Source organism: Cavia porcellus, unplaced genomic scaffold, assembly GCF_034190915.1.
Source record: "Cavia porcellus strain 051 isolate PalLab524CR breed Dunkin Hartley unplaced genomic scaffold, mCavPor4.1 scaffold_10, whole genome shotgun sequence".
In the NCBI taxonomy this organism is placed as follows: domain Eukaryota; kingdom Metazoa; phylum Chordata; class Mammalia; order Rodentia; family Caviidae; genus Cavia; species Cavia porcellus.
Genome location: NW_026947493.1, coordinates 67,848,274 through 67,870,620, shown reverse-complemented (window position 1 = coordinate 67,870,620; position 22,347 = coordinate 67,848,274). Strand labels below are relative to the sequence as shown.

General features: G+C 35.8%; 1 protein-coding gene across 5 annotated transcripts in view; it reads left to right on the top strand.

Annotated features, from left to right (window-relative positions):
• The window catches only part of Rad54b (RAD54 homolog B), a 79,951-nt gene that overhangs the window by 37,148 nt on the left and 20,456 nt on the right, over positions 1–22,347 (top strand). For all 5 annotated transcript variants that reach the window (XM_063257574.1, XM_063257572.1, XM_063257571.1 and 2 more), the window contains 5 exons: positions 6,631–6,816; positions 7,726–8,007; positions 11,923–12,085; positions 15,992–16,217; positions 17,792–17,999. In XM_063257574.1, coding sequence (XP_063113644.1) covers positions 6,631–6,816; positions 7,726–8,007; positions 11,923–12,085; positions 15,992–16,217; positions 17,792–17,999 — 1,065 coding nt within the window. The remainder of the gene's footprint in view (positions 1–6,630; positions 6,817–7,725; positions 8,008–11,922; positions 12,086–15,991; positions 16,218–17,791; positions 18,000–22,347) is intronic.

Below are 22,347 nucleotides of genomic sequence, written 5' to 3'. Positions count from 1 at the left end.
ATGGAATATATAATGTTATTGCTTTGAAATCATTAAGATGATAGTACCCATTATTAGCAGTATTAAGTGACATTATCTTAAAATATGGTTTTAAGCATTCTTACTTTGTGAATCTTGCTGGTAGGCCTTCAAGTCTCTTGCTTGTGCAAACTACCTGGGAATATTCTTACAGGGTGGAGAGATTGATTGATTAGGTTAAAATTATTAGCTTGAAAATTTCTTATGTTTAATTTGGAACATAGTAAATTAGTCAGTATTTTCTATAATGTAAGTTGGCTAGATCTTGGAGGTTATGTTCCATGATCCCATATTGCCAAGGATCTTCAATTTGCTAAACTAATGCTCCTAAGTCTGTTAGGCAGTAGTATTACTTTCATTTTATAGAGTCATAAACTGGCAGGAAGTGGTTAAGCACTTTGTTCAGGGTCATCTAGTTAATCAGTGGCAGACTCAAGACTTACTCTGGCAGTCTGGCTCCACAATTTGCTCTGCTGTTCTGTAAAAGAAAGAGTATATATAAGCCTGAGAGTCAGGCTCTTTCAAAGTTAACTATAAGGAATTTCTGATTTTTCAGAATTATCTTTTGTACTATTTAGCTGTTTTGGGGGGAGTGAGTGTGGAATGTCTTAGACATAACAGTCATCTTTTAGATCCTGAGAATACAACAGAGTATTCTCAGGGTATTTTTTGATACCGGGTGTTTTTCCCAGCCATTTTGGTGAGACATTCCTTTTGCCCCTGTCGTAGGGCAAATCATGAACTATTTAAAGGGGAATTATTTCTTCTCTTGGATAACCTAGTAAAAAACAGAGCAAGTTTTTAAAATGTAGAAAGCACCATCATTTTTTATTCAGTGTATAATGACTTTACCTGTAAGAAAATATAAAAAGAAAACTAATTAAAATTGGCTAAAATTACACATCACAAAATGTTTTAGAGTTCAAAAACTGATAAAACGCTGGCTTTGGTGAAGGTCCTTTAATCTCAGCACTTTGAAACTGAGGCAGGAGAATCACAAGTTTGAACCTTGCCTATGCAATTTAGTGACTCATCGAGACCTTTTCTCAAAATAAAAAATAAAAAGGTTGGCAGTGGAGCGCGGTGTGAAGGTCCATGGGTCAGTCTCCAGTCCTGATAAACAAAACTGATCAAAGCATCCATGTTTTATTTATTCTCTTTTTGAGATGGGTTCTTACCATGTAGTTCAGGCTGACCTTGAATTCATTATGTATCCCAGGGGACCTCCAATTTGTGATGGTCCTCCTGTGTCAGCCTCCCTGAGTGTTGGGATTATAGCCGTGCACCATCACACCTGGTTCACATGTTTTTTACTAGTGCTAAAAAATTTAAAACTTTATCTGGGAAAATCAAGCTTGATAAAACAGGAGAAACAACACATGACAGCTTCTAATTTAACTAAAAACTAGTCGGTATTCTTGGTTAAGTGTTGGTAGATTAATACAATCTTGATAAAATTGAGTTATGCAGTGTGGCTTGGTGGCACACACCTGTAATCCTAGCACACAGGAGGCTGAGGCAAGAGGATTGCCGAGTTTGAGGTCTGCCAGTGGGTCCAAAGCCAGCTTGAACTACATAGTAAGACCCTGTCTCAAAAAAACTAATAAAACAACAACAAAAACTCCCCTCAGGTTGATAAAAGCTATCATGCATAAGGTAACTGATGAATCACATCTTTGTTTTAAAGTTTACTTGAAAAATAATTGATCAAGTTGTAAAATGAAAATAAAAATGGACAATAATGGAAATGAGTTATTTTCTAAAGCTGCTTCCTCAGTGAAAATTAATTTTAAGATCACTTTTTTAATGTGCTGGGTATCAGACCCAGGGTTTTACACATACTCAGCTAGGCCAGTGCTGTTCCACTGATCTGCACTCCCAATCTCAAGATAAATCTAAATTATTTTTCAAGAAAATGAAGTAAAAATGCACTCAGAGTCAAAATGACAGTTTTATAGAACACATGGGAAAATGTTGAAAAAATCAAGAGATTCTTCCCCTCAGAACTTGATAGTTTAGTGGGAAAGGCTGACATCAAGTATTTTGTTACATGTTTATTTTTTATTTTCTTTTCAAGATGGGATTTCCCTATGCATTTCAGGCTGTTCTTGAACTTATTTTGTAGCCATCAGCTGATGTCAAACTCACATCAGTCCTGCTGCAGCCTATGGAATGCTGGGATTACAAGCATGTGTCACTACACCTGACACTATTATTATTATTATTGTTTAGTATTGGGAATCGAACTCAGGACCTCATGCTTGTCAGGCAGGCACTTGTGCCTCTGAGCTATATCGCTGGTCCACATGTTTATTACTGAGTTAATAGGAACTTGTTCAAGTTTGGCCAACCAAGGAAGTTTAGCCTGAGTAGCAGAGTGAGTGAAAGTTAATTTGGGTCTGTGTGATGGGACAAGAAGAGTAAAGACTCCATGGTGAGAAGTAGCACACTTCCTTCATGACCAAAAGATGAGTGGAGTTTAAGAAAAAGGTATGTGATCAGATTTACATTTAAAAATAGATAACCATAATAAATGTGGAATAGAGGCAACAAGGGAAGAACTCAGACCTGCTGAGATCTTGCAATGGTTCATAAATCCTTAACCCATAGTTTGAAATAAGTGGAGGCAATGGAAAAGATAAAATAACGTGTCACTTTGAGAACCGTACAGAGCAGCTGTTGGCGAACCTATGGCATGCATGTCACAGTGGACTTTTATCATTGAAAGCTCTAAAACTTTGCCATTACCATTATACAGGGTTGTCTGGATTATGTAGTTCATTGACTGTGGAACTAGAAATGTGGACAGTGTCAAGAATTTCAGTTTTCTGACTTGAGCAATGTCCAAATCGATAAACACAATGCGGTGTGGAATGCTATTCAGCCATAAAAGGAATAAAGTCCTTAAACGAGTGAGCCTCAAGTCCGTTATGCTGACTGAAGGAAGCCAGTCACAAAGACCATATGTCACACGATCCCAGTCGTACGAAATGTCTGGAGCAGGAACATCCATAGAGATAGATTAGTGGTTGCTTAGGGTTAGAGAGTGGGGTTAGGAGTAGAAGGTTGGGAGGTAATAGCTAAAAATACAGTTTCTGTTTCAGGGGTTGAAAATGTTCTAAAACTGGCTGGGGTGACAGTTGCTCCTGAGTATATTAAAAATGAATTGTACATGGAATTTGGAATTGAATGGTATGTGAACTATATCTCCTTAAAGATGTTTTAAAATACATATACACATGGGAAAGAGGGAAGGGAGGGATTGAGAGAGAGGAAAGGGTACTAAAAATGATCAAATGCCACATATGCATGCCAGTTTCCCAAAATGATAAATTACATATCACAAACATATACCAATTAAAATACACACACTGAGATAACATACCCATTAGGCAGACTAAAATTTTTAAAAGAAACTGACAATGCCTACCTAGCATTGAAGAAAGATGTAGAGCAGTGGGAAATACCTTGCCCTGTTAGGGATTGTTGAAACAGCACTTTGGATAAAAATTTGGAAGCCTCTTCAAAAGTTAAAAGCACACTTTCTAGAAGTGGCCTCCCAAGGGCTGGGGTTGTGGGCATTAGCCAGTGTGCCCAGCGTGTCCTGGGGTTTGAATTGGCATTGTATTGACTGTATTTATCATTTTGGGGAAAATTATATCAACACAATTTAATGTTCTAATCCATTAACTAGATCCTCTTTTATATTTGTTAATTTCCTTCAACAAAGTTTTAAAGCGCTTAGTGTACAAGACTTGGATACTTTTACTTAGATATTTTTCTCAGTTTTCATGTAACTTTTGGGGGAGCTTCTGTAAGAATTTTTAAAATTTAATTTTCTGATTTTTTCTTGCTAGTCTGTAAGAATACAATTGATTTGTTGCCATGAACCTTGCATCCTTTGGCTCTGTTACATGTTTTATTAAATTTAACCATTAGTGTTTAGAATCCCTGTGGAAACAATCATAACATCTGCTAATAGGGACAGTTTTGTTTCTTCTTCATGTTTGGTCTTTTTGCTTATGAAGACTTCATTGTCTTAAAGCAGTGGCTGGGACTTCCAGGGCATTGTTGAATAAGAAATAGTCATTCTTATTCCTGGTATGAGAGTATTTTCTTTTTCTGTTTAAATAAATGATGCATTTTCAGAGTTAAAACATTACTTATCTTTAGTTTTATAATTTGTATTATTTTTGAGGTGGGATTTTGCTGTGTTGCCCAGGTTGATCTTGAACTCAAGATCAAGACCCACATCATCTTCCCAAGTAGCCTAGATTAAAGGTGTGCACCACCATCCTACCTGGCAGCTTCCCTGTGTTAGGAGTGTACCATGTGAAGTCATAGGGAAGGGCTCTTCAGTAATGTGAAAAAGTTTTTTGCCGTCCTCAGACTGTCTTTTACATAACCATTGAAAATTTAGTGTACAAATTAGGTGAGAAGGAGGAGCTACAACTTAGCATGGAAATGGTCAGTATTTCCCATGGGTTGCTAGCATTTTATGCTATCTATAAGAGGAAAGGAGAGGATGAGAGAGGAGATAAGGTGAAGCAAATGGGATTTTGTCAATAGGGTCAAATGTACTTTGAATTAATATAATAGTGTTTCTGTGTGAAATACTAAGTTACCATTATTTAGAATGTCATATGTACCTTTTGATCTATTCTGCCATTGCTTTTTGTTTTGTTTTATTAAAGGCAGGTATAATTTACATGTAATAAAAATATAACTTAGATGATCAGTTTGGTGATTTCTCCTTGCCCTGATTCTACCTACCCATGTAACCATCACTCATAACAAGTTCCCTCCTGTCCTTTTCTACTCAGTTCCTCAGCTCTAGAGGCAGAACTACTACTTTCTGGTTTCTATCACCATGTATTAGTATTCTTGATGCTGGAGTATTTTCTGTGTTAGACTGTTTAGACATGTTTCCATAAGGTGATAATGGAAATGTGATTGAGAAAAGATGACTTCATAAGAAAATAATTTTACTTTTTGATCATAATACTCCTCAGTTCTTAGAATCATTGGACCAAACAGATTACTTTCTAATTAGGAAACAGAAGTGTTTTAATGAAATTCAGTCTGATTCACACTTTGCTGTTTTGCTTTTATTTGGAGTGTTTTTTTTTCTGTTTAAGTAAAAATGCATTTTCAAAGTTAAAACATTACTTGGCTTTAGTTTTATAATTTTTTTTGAGATAGGATCTTGCTGTGTTCCCCAGGGTAGCCTTGAACTCAAGATCAGGACCTGAGTTACCCTCCTAAGTAGCTTGGGTTAAAAGTGGATTAAGTAAAAAGATTTTTTTTAAAAAACAGATAAACTATATACTAGATGTTCTAATCATTCCTCTTCTGGGTGTGTACACAAAGAAAATAGAACCAGTGTATTGAAGAGATACTAGCATTCCTGTGTTCATTCTCTTATTAGTCACAATAGACAGTTTAGGGAATCAACCTGAGTTGATAAACGAACAGATGAATGGGTAAAATATGGTACACATGCACAGTTCTTTAAATTATTACATTTAACCATTAGTGTTAAGAATCCTTGTGAAAACGATCTTACCATCTGCTAATAGGGACAGCTTTGTTTCTTCCTTATTTTCTCCTTAAAAAAGAAGAAAATCCTGTTTGTGACAACTTTCATAAACTTGGAGAGAATTATGCTAAGTGAAATAAACCAAGCATATAGAGACAGTTCCTGTGTGATGTCATCTATAAGTGGAGTCCACAAGATGAACTCAAGCAGAGAAGGAAATGCATTCCCCCAAAGATGGGGTAGGGGCTGGAGACTGGGGACATTGATCGAAAGATACAAAAAGTTCAGTTCAGGATGAGTGAGTTCTAGAGATCTGTTGTAGAAGTGATGTCCTTAATTAACATACAGCATTTTTGGGAATGCTAAGGTAGATTTTAAATATTTTCACTGAAAAAGTATGTGAGGTAATGTTCATTCCCTTGATTTAGTTTTTCTACAATGTATACACATATCAAAATGTTGAATCCTATGAATATATATAATTTTTCTCAAAACAAAATAGGGATTTCTTTCAGAGAACTCTGCAAGTCTTCAACTTTTCATCTCACCTTTAAATCACTTATCAAAACATATTTTTAGATATTTTAGACATTGAAATTATTTTTTGAGACACGGTATTTCTAGGTAGTTAAGGCTGACCTTAAACTCATTATTGTAGCCCGGGCTGGCCTTGAACTTGCAGTGATCCTCCTGCCTCAGCCTCCAGAGTGCTGGGATTATGGATATGTGCTACCATGGCCGAAATTCTTTGATTTCTTGAGTTCTAAAATGTTTATAGTGTTACTGTTTTTCCACTTCAAATTGAGTTTATATGACTTAAGGATGTTAAGTTTGCCTTCAAAAATTCATGGTAATGTTACACCTAATATTTGGATTTTTCAGTTTCTGAAATGCTAGCACATTATGATAGCTACATATTTCATACAATAGTATGAAATATTCTTTTATACTATTCCTTAAAACAATCTGATTTTCTTGTACCTCTTTTATGTTTGAGTGGCTTTGATATATAGACATTAAGGTTTTCTTTATTAATGTGGTTTTTATTTTCTTGTTTCATTTTGTTAATTCAGCTCCTAAAGAAATAACAGAATCCAAGGGACAGGAAGAAGACCTTGAGAGCTTAGTTAAATACTTCAGTGTTGTTTGGAGCAAGGCTTCAAAGAAAAAACACAAAAAGTGGGAAGGAGATGCTATTCTTATTGTGAAGGGAAGGTCATTTATATTAAAAGATTTGGAAGGCAAAGACATTGGGAAAGGTAATATTATCTGATGTTTATGATTTTGTTTAAATATTGGTATATCTATCTGCTTACACAGTTGAAATATAGTCGGGCTTTATAAAGAGACAGAGTAAGATGGCTGCTCTCAAACTCAAAGCAGTTTTGCCTCAGTTTCCAAATTACAAATGTATGTGCTGCCATTCCTGACTTAAAGTGTATTCTCTTTTCCTTCCTTTTCTTTTTTCTTTTCATTCTTTCTTTCTTTTTTTTTTGTCTTTTGGAGACAGTGTTTCACTATGTGGTTCAGGCTGGCCTTGAACTCACTGTGTAGGCCAGGCTACAAAGCCTGAGATAATCCTCCTGCCTCAGCCTTCTGAGTGTTGAGATTTTAGGCATGTGCAACCATGCCTAGCCTATGAATGTATGTATGTACGAATGTGTATATATATGTATATATATATTTAAATTTTTTTTTGATTTTTGATACTGGGAATCAAACTCAGGACCTTGCACTTGCCAGGCAGGTACTTATGCCACTGAGCTATATTCTCGGCCCCGCCAGCCTATATTTTTAATAATAAAAATTTTTTGCATTCTATAAAGCATGGCTAATATTTATCGCTGTATTATTATTTCCCGAGTTTTTGGGGTTTTTTTCTTTAATCAAAAGATAAATTGCTAGCCATTGTGGCACACACAATGTCTGTTATCCCAGAATTTGGGAAGCTGAGGATTGCCACAAGTTTGAGACCAGCCTGGACTACATAGTAAGACCTTATCTCAAAAAAAAAAAAAAAAGGTAAATTATGTTTTCTGCCTAGAGTTATATCAGACTGCATTGCAAAGCACAGTTTTCATTGTGTTCAATCATGGGAAGGAAGGTGACTATGGTATCACTCAGTCATCTTGGGATGTCAGTTCAATTAATTTTTTTCTTTCTTAAAGGTATTGGATATAAATTTAAAGAGCTTGAAAACATTGAAGAGGGCCAAACACTGATGATTGGTGGAAAAGAAATAGAAATCATGGGTATAATCTCTTCAGAGGACTTCAACAGTGGCAGGTGTTTCCAGCTTGGAGGAGGAAGTCCTGCTGTCCCAGATTCTTCTCAGACTGCCAGGAAGTGCTTTTCTAAGCCTTTCAAAAGTGTGTGTAAATCAAATTCAAAGGAAAATATACAAGATGATTTCCAAAAGTACAAACCACGCCATGACCCATACACACCAAGTAAGATGTTGAAAATAACTTGAATATTCTTTTACTGTCAAAAAATTTCATGTGAATTGAAGTTTAAATTTTGTTTAAGCACATGAAAGTCTATATTCTTCAGATACAGTCTGACCTAAGGGATAATGTTGGAGTCAAATAACAAGAGTTTGGAAATTACTTAATATGTAAATACATAACCTCAAGGAAGGAATAATCAAACTATTACATTATGCATTGAAGGAAAAATAGGTAAATTGTAGACATATACGTGCACACAACCATAATTTTGAGTGAAATCTGACTTGTGTGATGAGAAAAATTAGTAAATGTACGGATCAGAATTAATATACTTCTGGTTTGAAGATTATATGCTTTGATCACATGCTTACAATGTGGAGTAGTGAGGTGCTATGCAAAACCTGAAAATTCAGTTTAATTCAGTCAGTTAATTTCAATCAGTTTCAATTCAGGATAATTCAGTCAGTTTGATTTAAAAAGAATTCACATTGCAAAATGAAATCTGTCCTGTTTCTGATTGTTCTTTCATTTGATTGTTTTCTTAGCCAGTATTTCTTGATTACCTTTTATGCATTAGATCTAGAGATAAAACTATTATGCCAGGCCCTTATGTGGTGAGGATTATGAATAAAATATGCTGGAGTAGATATAAGAAGGAGGGGAAGAGGAGGCTTCTTTTTAATACTAGTAGGAGTATATAAATAGGAGTATATAAAGTAGCAGTTATTTTTTCCTTTTGCCATTGTTATGGAAGCACAAGTTTTGAGATCATTTGCGTTAGTCCCTATACTCTGCATTGGAGCCAACTGAGGCCTGGAAAGAGAAACTGACTTAGGTTAATTTAGTAATCAATGGCATAATGGAGACAAAAACCTACAATTAAAAATTCCTACTTCATCTTAAATTAGCCTAAGGATTCAGTTGAGATATGTAGAGTTGTTGCTTGTGCTTACACAATTTTTCTTTTTTTTAACCCAGATATTTCATCCGTCCTACCAGCTCCTCTCTGTTCTCCTTTCTCTTTGCCTTCCTCTTACACAATAGAGGGCTATGAGGGAAATGAAAAGAATATTGTGATTTTTTTTTAAATTTTATTTTTTTTTTAATTTTAAAGAGAATAAAACAATAAAACTAATCAAAACAAACCAGTGTAAGAGATACAGGGCTTCAAAACATTACAAAATCAGTAGTTACCATAATGCCTTTTTTTTTTTTTGTGCTGGGAATTGAACTCAGGACCTCGCATTTGCATAATGCCTTTTGATGTCTTCAAAATAGCTGCAGATAACTTTGGACATAGTGAAAATCAAACAAAACGGAATAGAATAGAAATAATAAAAACAATGAATGCAGTAAAGGGCTTCAAAACAAGCCAGTAGTAAAACCAAAATTGCTACCATAATATATCTTTGCTCTTGCCATCGGATTCGATATAATCAAACAAAACAAAAGAGACTAAAACCCAACCCAACAAAACAATGGAAACAATACAGGACTTCCAAAACAAGACCATAGGGAATCAACAATGGCTGTAACCTTCAGAAGGAGATCCTCCTAGATTCCACACTGTGTACCAGATCCATGGCCCTAGATCTGCAATGTTAGTGAAACACCAGAGCACCACAAGAATTAAGTTGCATTTTACCTTCATAGCTGTCATCACAGCCTATGTTTCTCTGGATAAGCTGGTCACTTATGGAGGGGAGTGGGGTAGGGTGGGGAGATTGGTACTTCTTGTTTGCCAGTCCATACCCTGGAAGGGGCTGGGGTCTGTCTGTTCTAGTACGATGGCCCACACATGGCACTGGTTCCCACACTGGGCTTGCTTGCTTATGTGGCCTTATTCTGTCTACCCACAGCACATGAATCTATTGTGATTATTTAATGATCCCAGCTGGAGTTGTGGTTTTGCCACTGAACTAACAAGTTTTCTAACCTCTTTGCATATCATTTACCTCACTAATGTTTTGTTTCTTCATGTGGGTGTTTTTTTTTTTTTGATTTTGTACCAAGAATCAAATTCAGGACTTTGAGCTTGCCAGGCAGGGCTTATGCCACTGAGCTATGTCCCAAGCCCTTCATGTGGGTTCTAATAACCACTTCAGAGATTTAGAATATTGTGTGTGTGTATTTGTATTTGTATGTATGTGTGTGTGTATGTGTATATATATATATATATATATATATATATATATATGAAAGCATTTTGTATAAATGGTTGATTGTTCTCATTTATTTTACCATGCCATTGATAGAATTAGATTGTATACTTAAAAGTAATCTGTTGTAGTACTAGAGATTGAATCCAAGGCTTTTGCCCTGAGCTACCTTCCTACACATTTTAAATTTACTTTGAGCATAGTTTCACTTAGTGGCTAAATTGCCTGGGCTGGGCTCAACCTGACCATCTGCTTGTCTCTCATGTCAGGCAGATTTGATTTTTTTTTTAATTGAAGATGTACCCTTTAAGCTGGGTATAGTGGTCCATGCTTGTGATCCTAGCAGTCTGGGAGACTGAAGCAGGAGGACTGTGAGTTTGAGCCCAGCCTGAGCAACCTGCTGATTTAGCAAGGCCCTGTCTCAAAATAAAAAATAAGAAAGGGCTGGGGATGTAACTTTGTGTGACAGCAATGTGTTCAATACTCAGTAAATTCAATAATCAAAAAAAGATGAGCCTTTTGTAGATGATAGTTTTTATTGTCATTGTTGTCGTTGGTCTTTCTTGGTTTGATAGTATGTGAGTTTCTCTGTGTTCCCCTCTTTGTCCCTTTTAAACAATAATGGGGAAATGGGCCTAGTTCTTGGTTGGAACTCCTCAGGGAGTACACTCTTGATTTGCTACCAGAATATAGGGGAAAGCCAAAGTCTAAATTTTCCATTTTTACTTTCTAATTTCCTACCTAGCAGGAACTGATTTCAAAGAAAGTTTCTTTTCAGTTACCAAACCTAGGACAATACACAGAAAACTGCTCTGAGTAATTGCTAATGGTAAACATGACCTGACTCTCATTCCTGTGATCATGTGTCCACACTGATGAACATTTATGTAGTGTACTGGAACCTAGTTCTTTGTATCTTCTCTTCTTATCTTTTTGTTCTCTTATTTTCTTCCTGTTTATTTTTTGGATTGAGTTGAGTTTTTAATAATCATGTAGATGTACAAATATATTCCACAAATAACTTTGATGGGGTTATCTTACTTTAGATTTATCAATTAAGCCTTGCTTTGAGTTGTATTTTTTTTTTGTCTTTTTGAGACAGGGTCTTGCTATGTGGTTCAGGCTGGCCTTGGCCTGACTGGTCTCGTACTTGCAATGATCCTTCTGCCTCAGCCTCCTGAGTGCTGGGATTACAAGCACGTGCCACCATGACTGGCTTTTGAGTTGCATTTGATTTTGCCTTTCTGGGTTATGTTTTAGTAAATCGTTTAAATTGTGTTACCATATGTCTAAAAATTATTTTATTTGATGGTTGTTTCATGCTTTGCAGAGTTTGACATTCATGAATGTTGTAACTAAGCAAATACTGATAGCTGAGTTAATAGAAAATTTATTCTTAGTTCATATTAGTAGAAGCAGTGATCATTCCGAGTGGGTGAAGGACTAATAACTAAAAATAACCTTTATGTTAAGTTTGTGAGTCTTTTCAAAATAATAAACTATAGGTATTAGCAAATGAATCCTAGCAAAATTCCAACTTGTACTTTGCAGTGGAAGTAGTTCTTATTGTCCTGAATACTGACCTACCAAATATTATGACTTTTCAGGGTAAAAGTGAATTCCAGTGATTTTTGAAGTACTTTTATATTTTTTTTGGTCATGATTGCAAATGGTTCTATTTTAGGACTAATGAAAACAATATAGATTCTGATAAAGTGAAATTTTACATGTAATCATACTTTTACCTTTTTTAAAGATTCTCTTGTTATGCCACGACCAGACAAAAATCATCAGTGGATGTTAAATAAAAACTGTTTCCCTGTTGTGGATGTAGTGATAGATCCTCATGTTGTGTATCACCTTCGGCCACATCAGAAAGAAGGAATCATATTCCTTTATGAGTGTGTAATGGGAATGAGGTAGGAAAATGTGATTTAGTTTGATGAATTTTGATTTTTTGTTTTTTAAATTTCTAAATTTTATTTTAAAGATAATAAAATCCAACAAAACAAAACAGAATAAATCCAATCAAAACAAAGCAGTGAAGTTGGTACAGAACTTCAAAGCTGGATAGCGGGAAAACAACAATGGCTACCAATAATAGTTGTCCATCCCATCAGGCATAGCAAACTCAAAACAAAACAGAAAATGGCTTATCAAAACAGAGTATTGAACAATGAATAAAATAAAACAATCAGAACAAAACAGTGAGCACAGTATAGTATTTCACAAACAACATGGAAGGAAATCCCACATATTTGCCATATTGCACACTGTTATCCTCCCAATAGATGGTCAGACCACTGGCCCCAGGCCTGAAAATTCAACTAAACAATACAAGCATTCAGTTGCTTTTTGTACCTCAGTTGCTATCAATGCAGCCTGACCTTTGAAGCAGCTGGTTGCTTACAGTGGGTAGGGGTAGAAGGAAGGTGGTGATTCCAAACCCCCATACCAGTAGGCTCACGTGAGGAGCTATTTGACTTTTCTCTTCTGGGCGCCCACATGGCTCGCGTGGCTTAGTAGAAAGGCTGGGCTAGTTGGCTTGTTGGTTGGCTCTTCCCATTCCCAGCATGCTCGATTCTTAGGAGGCGCTGACTTCTCTCTGTCTGGACCTTGCATGGCTTGTGCAGCTTAGCAGAAAGCTTTTTTTTTTGTTTTGTTTTTAAGATGGTCTTGCTATGCAGTTCAGGCTGGTCATTAGCTCACTTTGCAGCCCAGGCTGGTCTCAAACTTATGATGATCTTCCTGCCTCAGCTTCCCAAGTACTGTGATTATAGGCATTTGCCACCCTGTCTGGCTTATGAACTTTTATTTAACCTGTAACATAGTAATGATTTTGTAAGAAGAGCTTGATGTAGTAAGTTTCAAGGGTACACTATGAATTTTAGTTATCAGGAAATGTGAATTGGGATGGAGATGTGATAGAGAAATTACCTATTGTATGCAAAGCTCTGGATTTGAGTCCCAGGACTGAAAAAAGAAAAAAAAAAGATGAGTGGTTCTTAATGTTTGAATTTATTCCAAAAGTAGTTTTAAATGTGACCAGTGTCCGGCTAGAAGGTAGGGGGAGGTAGGCATACAGGAATGAGAGTCATGATCCTTATCCTTAAATAGCTTGTAAAAAGTTGACTAAACATAAATACTGTCACCTTTATTGTAGTATAATAAGAGCTTACATTAGATGATAAGGAATTATGAAAGGAAATGAAAGAAACTTACTTTTGTTTATAAGAATTTTGGAAAAAAAAGATTTTTTAAAAAGTCATCTGTACTCAAAAAAAAAAAAAATTTCTGCCCTCTTTTGAATTCTATGATTAAGGAAAAAATAGAATAAAGGTCCCTGCTAATAATTTGGAATATTTCTTTCCAGTCCTTTTAAATGGATAGGTTCTTGAATTTAGATTTGTTGGGGCCAGGCATAGTGGTGCATGACCCTAATCTCAGTTACTTGGCAGGCTGAGGTAGGGGGTTTGCATGTTGGAGACCAATTTAGCCAAATCCTGTCCAAAAATAAATGAATGAAAGAATGGGCTTATGACATATTTCAGAACTCTCTGAGTCTCATCCTCAGAATCATAAAAACAGAAACAAAACAAAACAAAACACGGCTACAACAAATCACCCTTTCCCCAAATTCAAAAATCCCTTTCATGATGACAGATGAAAGGACATTGTCTCCTGGAAACTTTTAACTGAATTCACCTTCCCGTTTCTCTTCATTTGGATCTTATCTCTGCTTTCTCACTTTCTAAATTAATCAAACCTGAACTTTATAGTTCTTTTAACCTCCTAAATACCTGGATACCTAATCTTTTCTGGCATCCCACAGTAACTGATGGCATCAGAGCATCGTGTTTTATATGGACTAGTGCAATCGCTCCTAACTTGAATTCCTGCTTTTCATGTTTCTCAAATCTTATCTACTTATATCCACCAGTTTGAGTTTCCTGGAAACACTCTTGAAAATAGCATTCCCTCACTTAGAGTCATTCAAAATTTAAAGCAGTTTGTCCCTATCCGTGATCCTCATTCCACTGGTGGTATGTGGGACCATTTTAAGGTGATAAATAGGTAAGATTTGTTTTTAAATTTTAATTGGTGTATTTTAAGAATTATTAGAAAAAATAGCACATTTAAATTTTTGTTCCAGGTAAATTGTGCTTAGAAATAGTTTTCAAGTAAGTTTAAATTAAAAGTTAATTGACTTAAAGTAAATAATAGCATAGTATTGCATATATAGCAAAAACTTGTTATAATAATAATGAAAGACTAATGTTTGGGAGATGCTGGTTTACCACATACAGCCTTTGTTTTCAGGATAAGCACATTTGTCTTCTTCCTACCTTGCCAGGGTTGTATCTTTATATTTCCCTTCTTAGAATTCAGTTCAAGCTCCAGCTATATTGAATTGTTTAACTAGTGCAGTAAATTTCTATTTACTATCTGCAATTTGGCCAAGTGCATCTTCACAATGAAGCTGTGTTCTTCCTTTCTTCCTACCATGAAAGGATAGATTTGTTTTCTGTCTGCTTTTCCTATTTCATTTGGCTGACAGTTTGTCTGTATTGGCTAATTATTTAAAACAATCACAGTTCACATCTGTGCTTTTTCTTTATATATACTTTGAAATGGAAAACATAGAAATTGCTTATTGGCCCTTATTTCCACTAATAAATACAGTTAGGCTGGGCATGGTGGCACACACCTATCATCCCAGCACTCAGGAGGCAAAGACAGAAGGACTGTGTAAGTTTGAGACCAGCATGGGTTACACAGTGAGTTTAAGGCCAGCCTGCACTGTATAGTAAGATGCTGTTTTAAAACACAAAAACAAAACAAAAGTATCAAGCTATATTTAAATATTTTGGGTAATATCTTCATTTCCAGCATATAGATACCTAAGGGCTTTATAAAAATGTATGATCTGAATAGTATTCCTAATGACATTTATTTTAAATTGTGCTAATTCAGGGGCTGGGGTTTTAGCTCAGTGGCATAAGCGCCTGCCTTGCAAGCAGGCAGTTGTGAGTTCGATCCCTGGTACCGATAAAAAGGAAAAAGACAAAAAAAAAAAAAAAAATTGTGCTAATTCAGTAGGTCTGTAGGATAAATGATTATTTTATTCTAATTTTTTTGAATGAAACATTTTTTGTAAATTATGTGGATTAGATCAAATGTTTATTTTTTTTTTTTGGTCTTTTTCCTTTTTATCGGTACCAGGGATCGAACTCATGACTGCCTGCTTGCAAGGCAGGTGGTTATGCTGCTGAGCTAAATCCCCAGCCCCAAAATGTTTATTTTTTAAAAAGTACATTACAGAGAACTTTGAGTTTAAGGACTTCATTTTCTGCCAGTGAAAAATTTAAGACATTTATCTTAGAATAAACTCAGCTGAATAGATCTTTTGATTAAAGTTATAATATATTTTATTTTATTTTATTTTTTTTTTTTAAAGTTATAATATATTTTAAACTTTTGGTATCTAATATGGAAAATGATAAGAATTGCTCAACTGTTAGTGATGAGAAGCACTATTATTGTTAAATTATCCAAATGCAGATAGTGTTGCAATTCATATAGTCTTTAAATATGTATATGTGTTACTATATGATAATTACATGTATATATAATATATGTAGTATATATGTTGTAAATATTTTTGTTTATAAGATGCAAAAGAGGTACATTATAAAGCAGCTGAATAAAACATTATGAAAAGCTTCAATGCCATAATTACAAAAGATCAGTTCTAATGTTTGATGGTTTTAGGAGAATAAAATATTTTCCTATTGTGATTAAAGAATGTACAATTTTTCTAACAGAATGAATGGCAGATATGGAGCTATTCTTGCTGATGAGATGGGTTTAGGGAAAACGTTGCAGTGTATTTCACTCATCTGGACCCTGCAGTGTCAGGGACCCTATGGAGGCCAGCCAGTGATAAAGAGGACCCTAATTGTTACACCTGGAAGCTTGGTGACTAACTGGAGGAAAGAATTTAAACAGTGGCTTGGAAGTGAAAGGATCAAGATATTTACTGTTGACCAGGTAAGAGACTTAAAAAGTTTAGCCTTAATGATTCTTCAAATTTGTAGCTTTTCAAGTCAATATTAGAGTTTTTAATTCTTTCTGATGCAGTTTTTCAAGTGTATGTAACTTCCAACTCCTTTATACAAAATTGTGGTCTCTGGGCTTATATTTTGGTTTTGGGTTGCTCTGGATTGAATATTTGAGTTACTCCAAATTCATGCGTTGAACTTTGGACTCTCAATATCAGATGTTCTTTGGCATGCAGTGGGGTTATATAATATCCTGAGTTGAAAATATATTTAATACATGTAACTTACTGAACATTATAGCCTAGCCTAACTTGCCTTATTAGGCTTGGAACACTTTCATTAGCCTAGTTTGGCAAATCATCTAACAATAGGGACCCAGAGGTCCCAAGCTCCTCTGACAAGAACAGTTGAGTACATGCCAGAAAGCCAGCATGACAAGTTTTTCCTGGGGCTTAAATGGCACATATCTTACCCTCCGGAGCCAGGAAGCAATGCTTGATGTAAGGACCAGAGCTCTCCCAAAGTGAACCACAGCCACTCTCACCAACAATGTCCTGAGCTCCTTGGATGGCAGTGGTCAAACTCACACTGGGGAAGCTAGTCATGACGCGGTCCTACAGGAGAACCAACGGCTCAAACAGCAACACTTAGAGAAACCCACAACGCCTCACTCGTCTTCTCCACATCTCTATGCTGGCAACTTTCCTCAGGTGGGCCATCTACGCTCAGCACCATCTATGCTCAGCTGATTTAATTCAGCTTGTGTTAAGTTGACCACCAGTTTTTAATCCCTAACAGGTGTAGAATGTCACATGTGATTTGTTGGATTCTGACAGAGAAAAACAGTGGTTGTATGGATTCAGTTTTATACATTGTATAGTAACAAATTGTCAGGTCAACTATCATTAAGTTGGGCCATCTGCAATGGTTTTAGAAGGTAGGGTCTTAGGTAGTTAGGCTTAGATGCAGTGATGATGTTGGAGATTGATGCAATTACTGCTCTGTCAGAAAATGAAAAGGTATTAGAGGCTTTTCTCTTCACCATTACAAGAAAGCAAAAAAAGCTTCCTGCTGCAATCCAGGAAGAAGGGGGTCCTTTACTGCACTGACATAGGTCTCCCAGCTTCAAGAACTGGGAAATAAATATCTATTATTTAAGCCACCCAAACTACACTATTTCCTTATTTCCTTCTCACAGACTGAGCTGATCAAAGCATAAAGAGTTAAAATGTCCAGTTCTTGATAAGTGGCTGTCAGAAATCGTTGTTTTAAGTTTGATTTTACATACAGTTAATGCCTGGGCCATTAATTGGATCTGGGAGGCATAATGAGTACCAAACAAGTGGTTTTGGTTGAAAAGGTAGTGAATCAGGAGGTAGTTGACACCAGCGAGTTCTAGTTTGTGTGTTGAGTCCTAAACTACAATGAATATTGAACCAAATTTTCTCATCAGAATGTGTGGAAACTCATCAGATCTGATGAGTTTTAAAGCAGTTGAATGTCAAGGTATGACTGTAGTTTTTGCTCATGGTTTGTTAAATATCTTTTTTTTTTTCTCTTCAGGACCACAAGGTTGAAGAATTCATGAAATCTACATTTTATTCTGTTCTTATCATCAGCTATGAAATGTTACTTCGTTCCCTGGATCAAATTAAGAACATAAAATTTGATCTTTTAATCTGTGATGAGGGACATCGTTTGAAGAACAGTGCCATTAAGACAACTACAGCCCTCTTTAGCCTTTCTTGCAAGAAAAGAATAATTCTAACTGGTTGGTATTTACTTTTGGGAAGATACGATGGAAATTTTGCCTACAGAACTGATTTATAATCTGATACTTGACATCCAAAAACTGGTGATAATTGAATGGAATTCATACTAATAGATGTGTGTTAATTGAATTTTGGTAGGCTTTTGAAGTATGGCCATTTTCACTATACTAGTTCTTCCTACCCGAAAGTAAGGAATATCTTTCCATTGTCTGATACCCTCTTCAATCTCCTTTTTCAGAGTACTGTAGTTTTCAATGTAGAGATTTTTCGTTTCCTTTGTTAGATTGATTCCTAGGTATTTTATTTTTTTACATGCTATTGGGGAAGATGTTTCCCTAATTTCTCGTGCAGTGAGTTTGTATTTGTGAACAGGAAGGTTATTGATTCTTGAGTGTTGACATTGTAGCCAGTTTTATTACTGAATTTGGTTATTAAATCTGGAAGTCTTTTGGTGGAGTTTTTGGGATCTTCTATGTAGAGTGTCATGTCATCTGCAGGTGACTCCTATCCTTATTTCTTTTGTCCAATTGTTCTGGCTAATGTTTCCAGAACTATGTTGAGATAAGCACCACAGTTTTCTTAGGATCTTTATCATAAGTAGGTGTAGGACTTTGTCAAACATTTTTTACGTATCTCTTGAGATGATAACTTTTTGTACACAACCTCATGCTTGCCAGGCAGGCACCTATACTGCTAAGCTAAATCCCTGGCCTGATAATATGGTTTTATCTTGGCTCTGTTGATGCAGTGTATTACATTTATTGATTTTCATATGTTGAACCATCCTGCATCCCTGGGATGAATCCTACTTTGGCCATGCTGTATAATCTTGGTGGTTTACTGCATTCCGTTTGCCATTCTTTTTTCTTTTTTTGGTACTGGGAATCAAACCCAGGAACTCTTGCCTCTCAGGCAAGAGTGCCACTGTGCCACTGAGCTATATTCCTAGCCCTTACTGAGGACTTTTGCATCTGTATTCAGTAGGCAGAATGGCCTGTAGTTCTCTTTCTTAGTTGGATCCTTCTCCAGTTTTGGTATCAGGGTAATGCTTGCTTCCAGGAATGAATATGGGAATGTTGCTTCCCTTTCAATTTCATTAGAGAATTTGAGAAGTAGTGGTGTTAGTTTTTCTCTAAGTAGAATTCAGCAGTGAATTCAACAGGGCTTGGCTCTCTTTGTTGGTAAGTTTTTTAATTATACCTTCAATTAAAGTGATGGTTATTGGTTTATTTAGAGTTTTTATATCTTCTTGAGTCAGCATTGGTAGTTCATATGTAACCAGGAATCTGTCCATTTCTTCTGAACTTTCCATCTTATTAGAATACAAGTTCTTAAAGTAGGCATAGATGATCTTTTGCCTTTCTGCAGAGTCTGTTGTGATTTTACCCTTTTCATTTCTAATTGGCTGGGTTTGAGTCTTTTCTTTCTTTTTTTCTTTTTTGATAAGGAAAGGCAAGGGTTTGTTGATTTTATTTAATGTTTCAAAGAACCAACTCTTCATTGATTCTTTGTATTTTCTTAGTTTCTCTCATTAATTTCTGCTCTGATCTTTATAACTTCTTCTCTTGTATGAGCTTTGGGTTTGACTTGCTCTTCTTTTTGTAAGCGCTTGAGGCACAACATCACTCTTTTCCTGACATGCAAATTTACTGCTGTAAATTTTCCTCATTAGAACTGTTTTCACTGTATCCCATAAGTTCCGGTATATTGTACTGTTATTATATTTAATTTCATCTGTGAGCCATTGGTTGGTTGTTCAGGATATTATTTGATTTCCAGGTATTTATGAAGTTCTTGTAGTTTCTTTTGCCATTGATTTCCAATTTCATTGCACTATGGTCTGATAATATACATTGGATAATTTTGCTTCCTTTGTATTAAGTATGTTCTATGAGCCTGTATGTGGTCTGTTTTGGAGAATGTCCCTTGTGCAGCTGAGAAGAATGTGTATTCTGATGGTGTGAAGTGAAACACTCTACAGACATCTTGTAAACCTATTTGTTCAAAAGTTTGGTTCAGTTCTAACATTTCATTGTTCATTTTTTTTGTCTGTTTGATCTGTCTAGTTGTGACAATGGAGTACTGAGATCCCACAATACTGTTTTAGTGCTTGATTTTTCATGTCCATTAATTTTTGTTTTATGTAGTTGGGTATGCTGGTATTTGTTGCATATATATTTATGATTGTTATTTCTTCCTCTTGGATTATTCTGTTTACAAGGATGTAGTGACCTTCTTTATCTCTCGTTCAATATTGACTTGAAATCCACTTTGTCTGCAAATAGAAAAGCTACCCCTGCTTTTTTCTGGATTCCTATTGCATAGAGCATTGTTTTCCATCCTTTGACTTTCAGTCTATGAATTTCTTTTTGAATTCAATGTCTTTCTTGTATGCAGCATATTGTTGGATATTGCTTTCTGATCCATCCTGCCAGTCTGTTTCTTTTGATTGGTGAATTGAAACCATTAACACTGATAGTTATAACTGATATGTATTAACTTGTCCTTTTCAGGTTATTTTTCTGTTGATTCCCTTTTCCCCCCTCTGTTTACTTGCTTGCTTTGCCGACAAAACTGTTCATGTAGTCCTTGTATCTTTCTAGAAAGCCCTGCAGATTTTTTGAATGCTGATTTGTTGTTCATGAATTTCCTCAGGTGTTCTTATGATAGTATAAAGGAAACTGTAAATGTGAAGGATATTTTAAAACTTGTAAAACTCTGCCACTGTATTGAAGGACAAGAAGAGGCAGGTGCAGCCTGTTCCCTTAATTAGAGAGTGGCAAAACCCTTGGCATTCCAATACCAGCTGCAGCATATAAAGTAAGTGTAACTTAGACGAAAATGTACCTTGTTATGCTAAATAGTTCCAGGGTTTCAAGGAGATATCACCCAAACACAGCTTAGCTCAAGTAAGATGGTTGATTTTTTTCCTACTAATCCTGCCTTTGACTTTACTACTGTAGGATAGAAAGCCCCAATTTACTGGCTTCAACCAAGTCTGCCTAGCAATATGTGACTGTTATTAGCCTTCTTAGTACTTCCTGCTAGTTTTTTTATATTTCCTGTTAACATATTCCCAAGGTGGGGCTGATGATTTGGAACTGAAATTCCCAGCAGTTCGCTGGCGTAATAAAGCTCTTAGCCTTCCAAGTTCCTTGGTGCTAAGTGTCTTCCATCTGATTTGGTCCTGTTTTTTCACAACAATGGAAGTGTCTTATTTCTCCATTAATTTTGAAAGATAATTTTGTGGGGCACATCAGTCTGGGTTGGAGGCTGTTTTCTTTTAGGTCTCGAAATATTTTATTCTAAGGTCTCCTTGATCAGAGAGTTTGTGTTAATAAGTTGGTGTGAGTCAGATGGGTGTCCTTTGCTTCTTTTCTCTATCAGCTTTTAATATTTTGTTCTTGTGTTGAATTCCTGGAATGTTGACAATGTATGACTCTGTAGATTTTTTTTTTCTTTGATCATGGCTACTTGGAGTTCTATATACCTCACTTATCTGTATGTCAAATTCTTTTTCCCTGCTAAGGAAGTGTTCGGCCATGTATGTGCACAGGTGTTTTTGTTTTTTTTTTTTTTTTTTTTTTGGTCTTTTTCATTTTTATCGGTACTGGGGATCGAACTCATGACTGCCTGCTTGCAAGGCAGGCGCTTATGCCGCTGAGCTAAATCCCCAGCTCCTGTGCACAGGTTTTTTATGTCATTTGTGCTAACTCTGGCTTTTTCACTGGCTCTGATCAATCTTTTTTTTTTTTTTTTTTTTTTCCACTCTTGACATGTGAGAACTCTGATCAATCTTATGTTAGTCTTCTTTGCATCATCTAGTACCTGCTGGATTGATTTCTCATGATTGCATGGTATTTTTAAGAAATCTTTATTTTTATGATTACTAACCACAATCTTGTCTTCTACAACTGAGATTCTGTGCTCACATTGGGCCATCTTGTTGCATATACTTTCACTGGAATTTTAAATCTCCTGAATATTTGTTTGAATCGGTTTTATGGATTCCATTTCTTTCATATGTGGGGTATTTATGGTTTCTGTCATATTTCTAAGCTCCTCTCTTTTCTGTCTGTATTGCTTTAAAATTGCTAAGTATATCTTTCATTGTGGTCACCATCTCTGTAGTTGTCTGATAAATTATTTGTGTTTTGATTTTTTTCTATAACCTTGCTCATTTGCCTTGTTATTTCTGCTGTTATCACTTCAGAGAGGCCAGGTGGATGGCTTTTGGATTGTCCTACCTCATTCCCCACTGGGTTTGCCTTTGGCAAACTGGAAGTCAGGCTGCATCCTAAGTATCTTCACGTTTACTTTTTTTCTTTCTTGACTTAATCCCTGAAT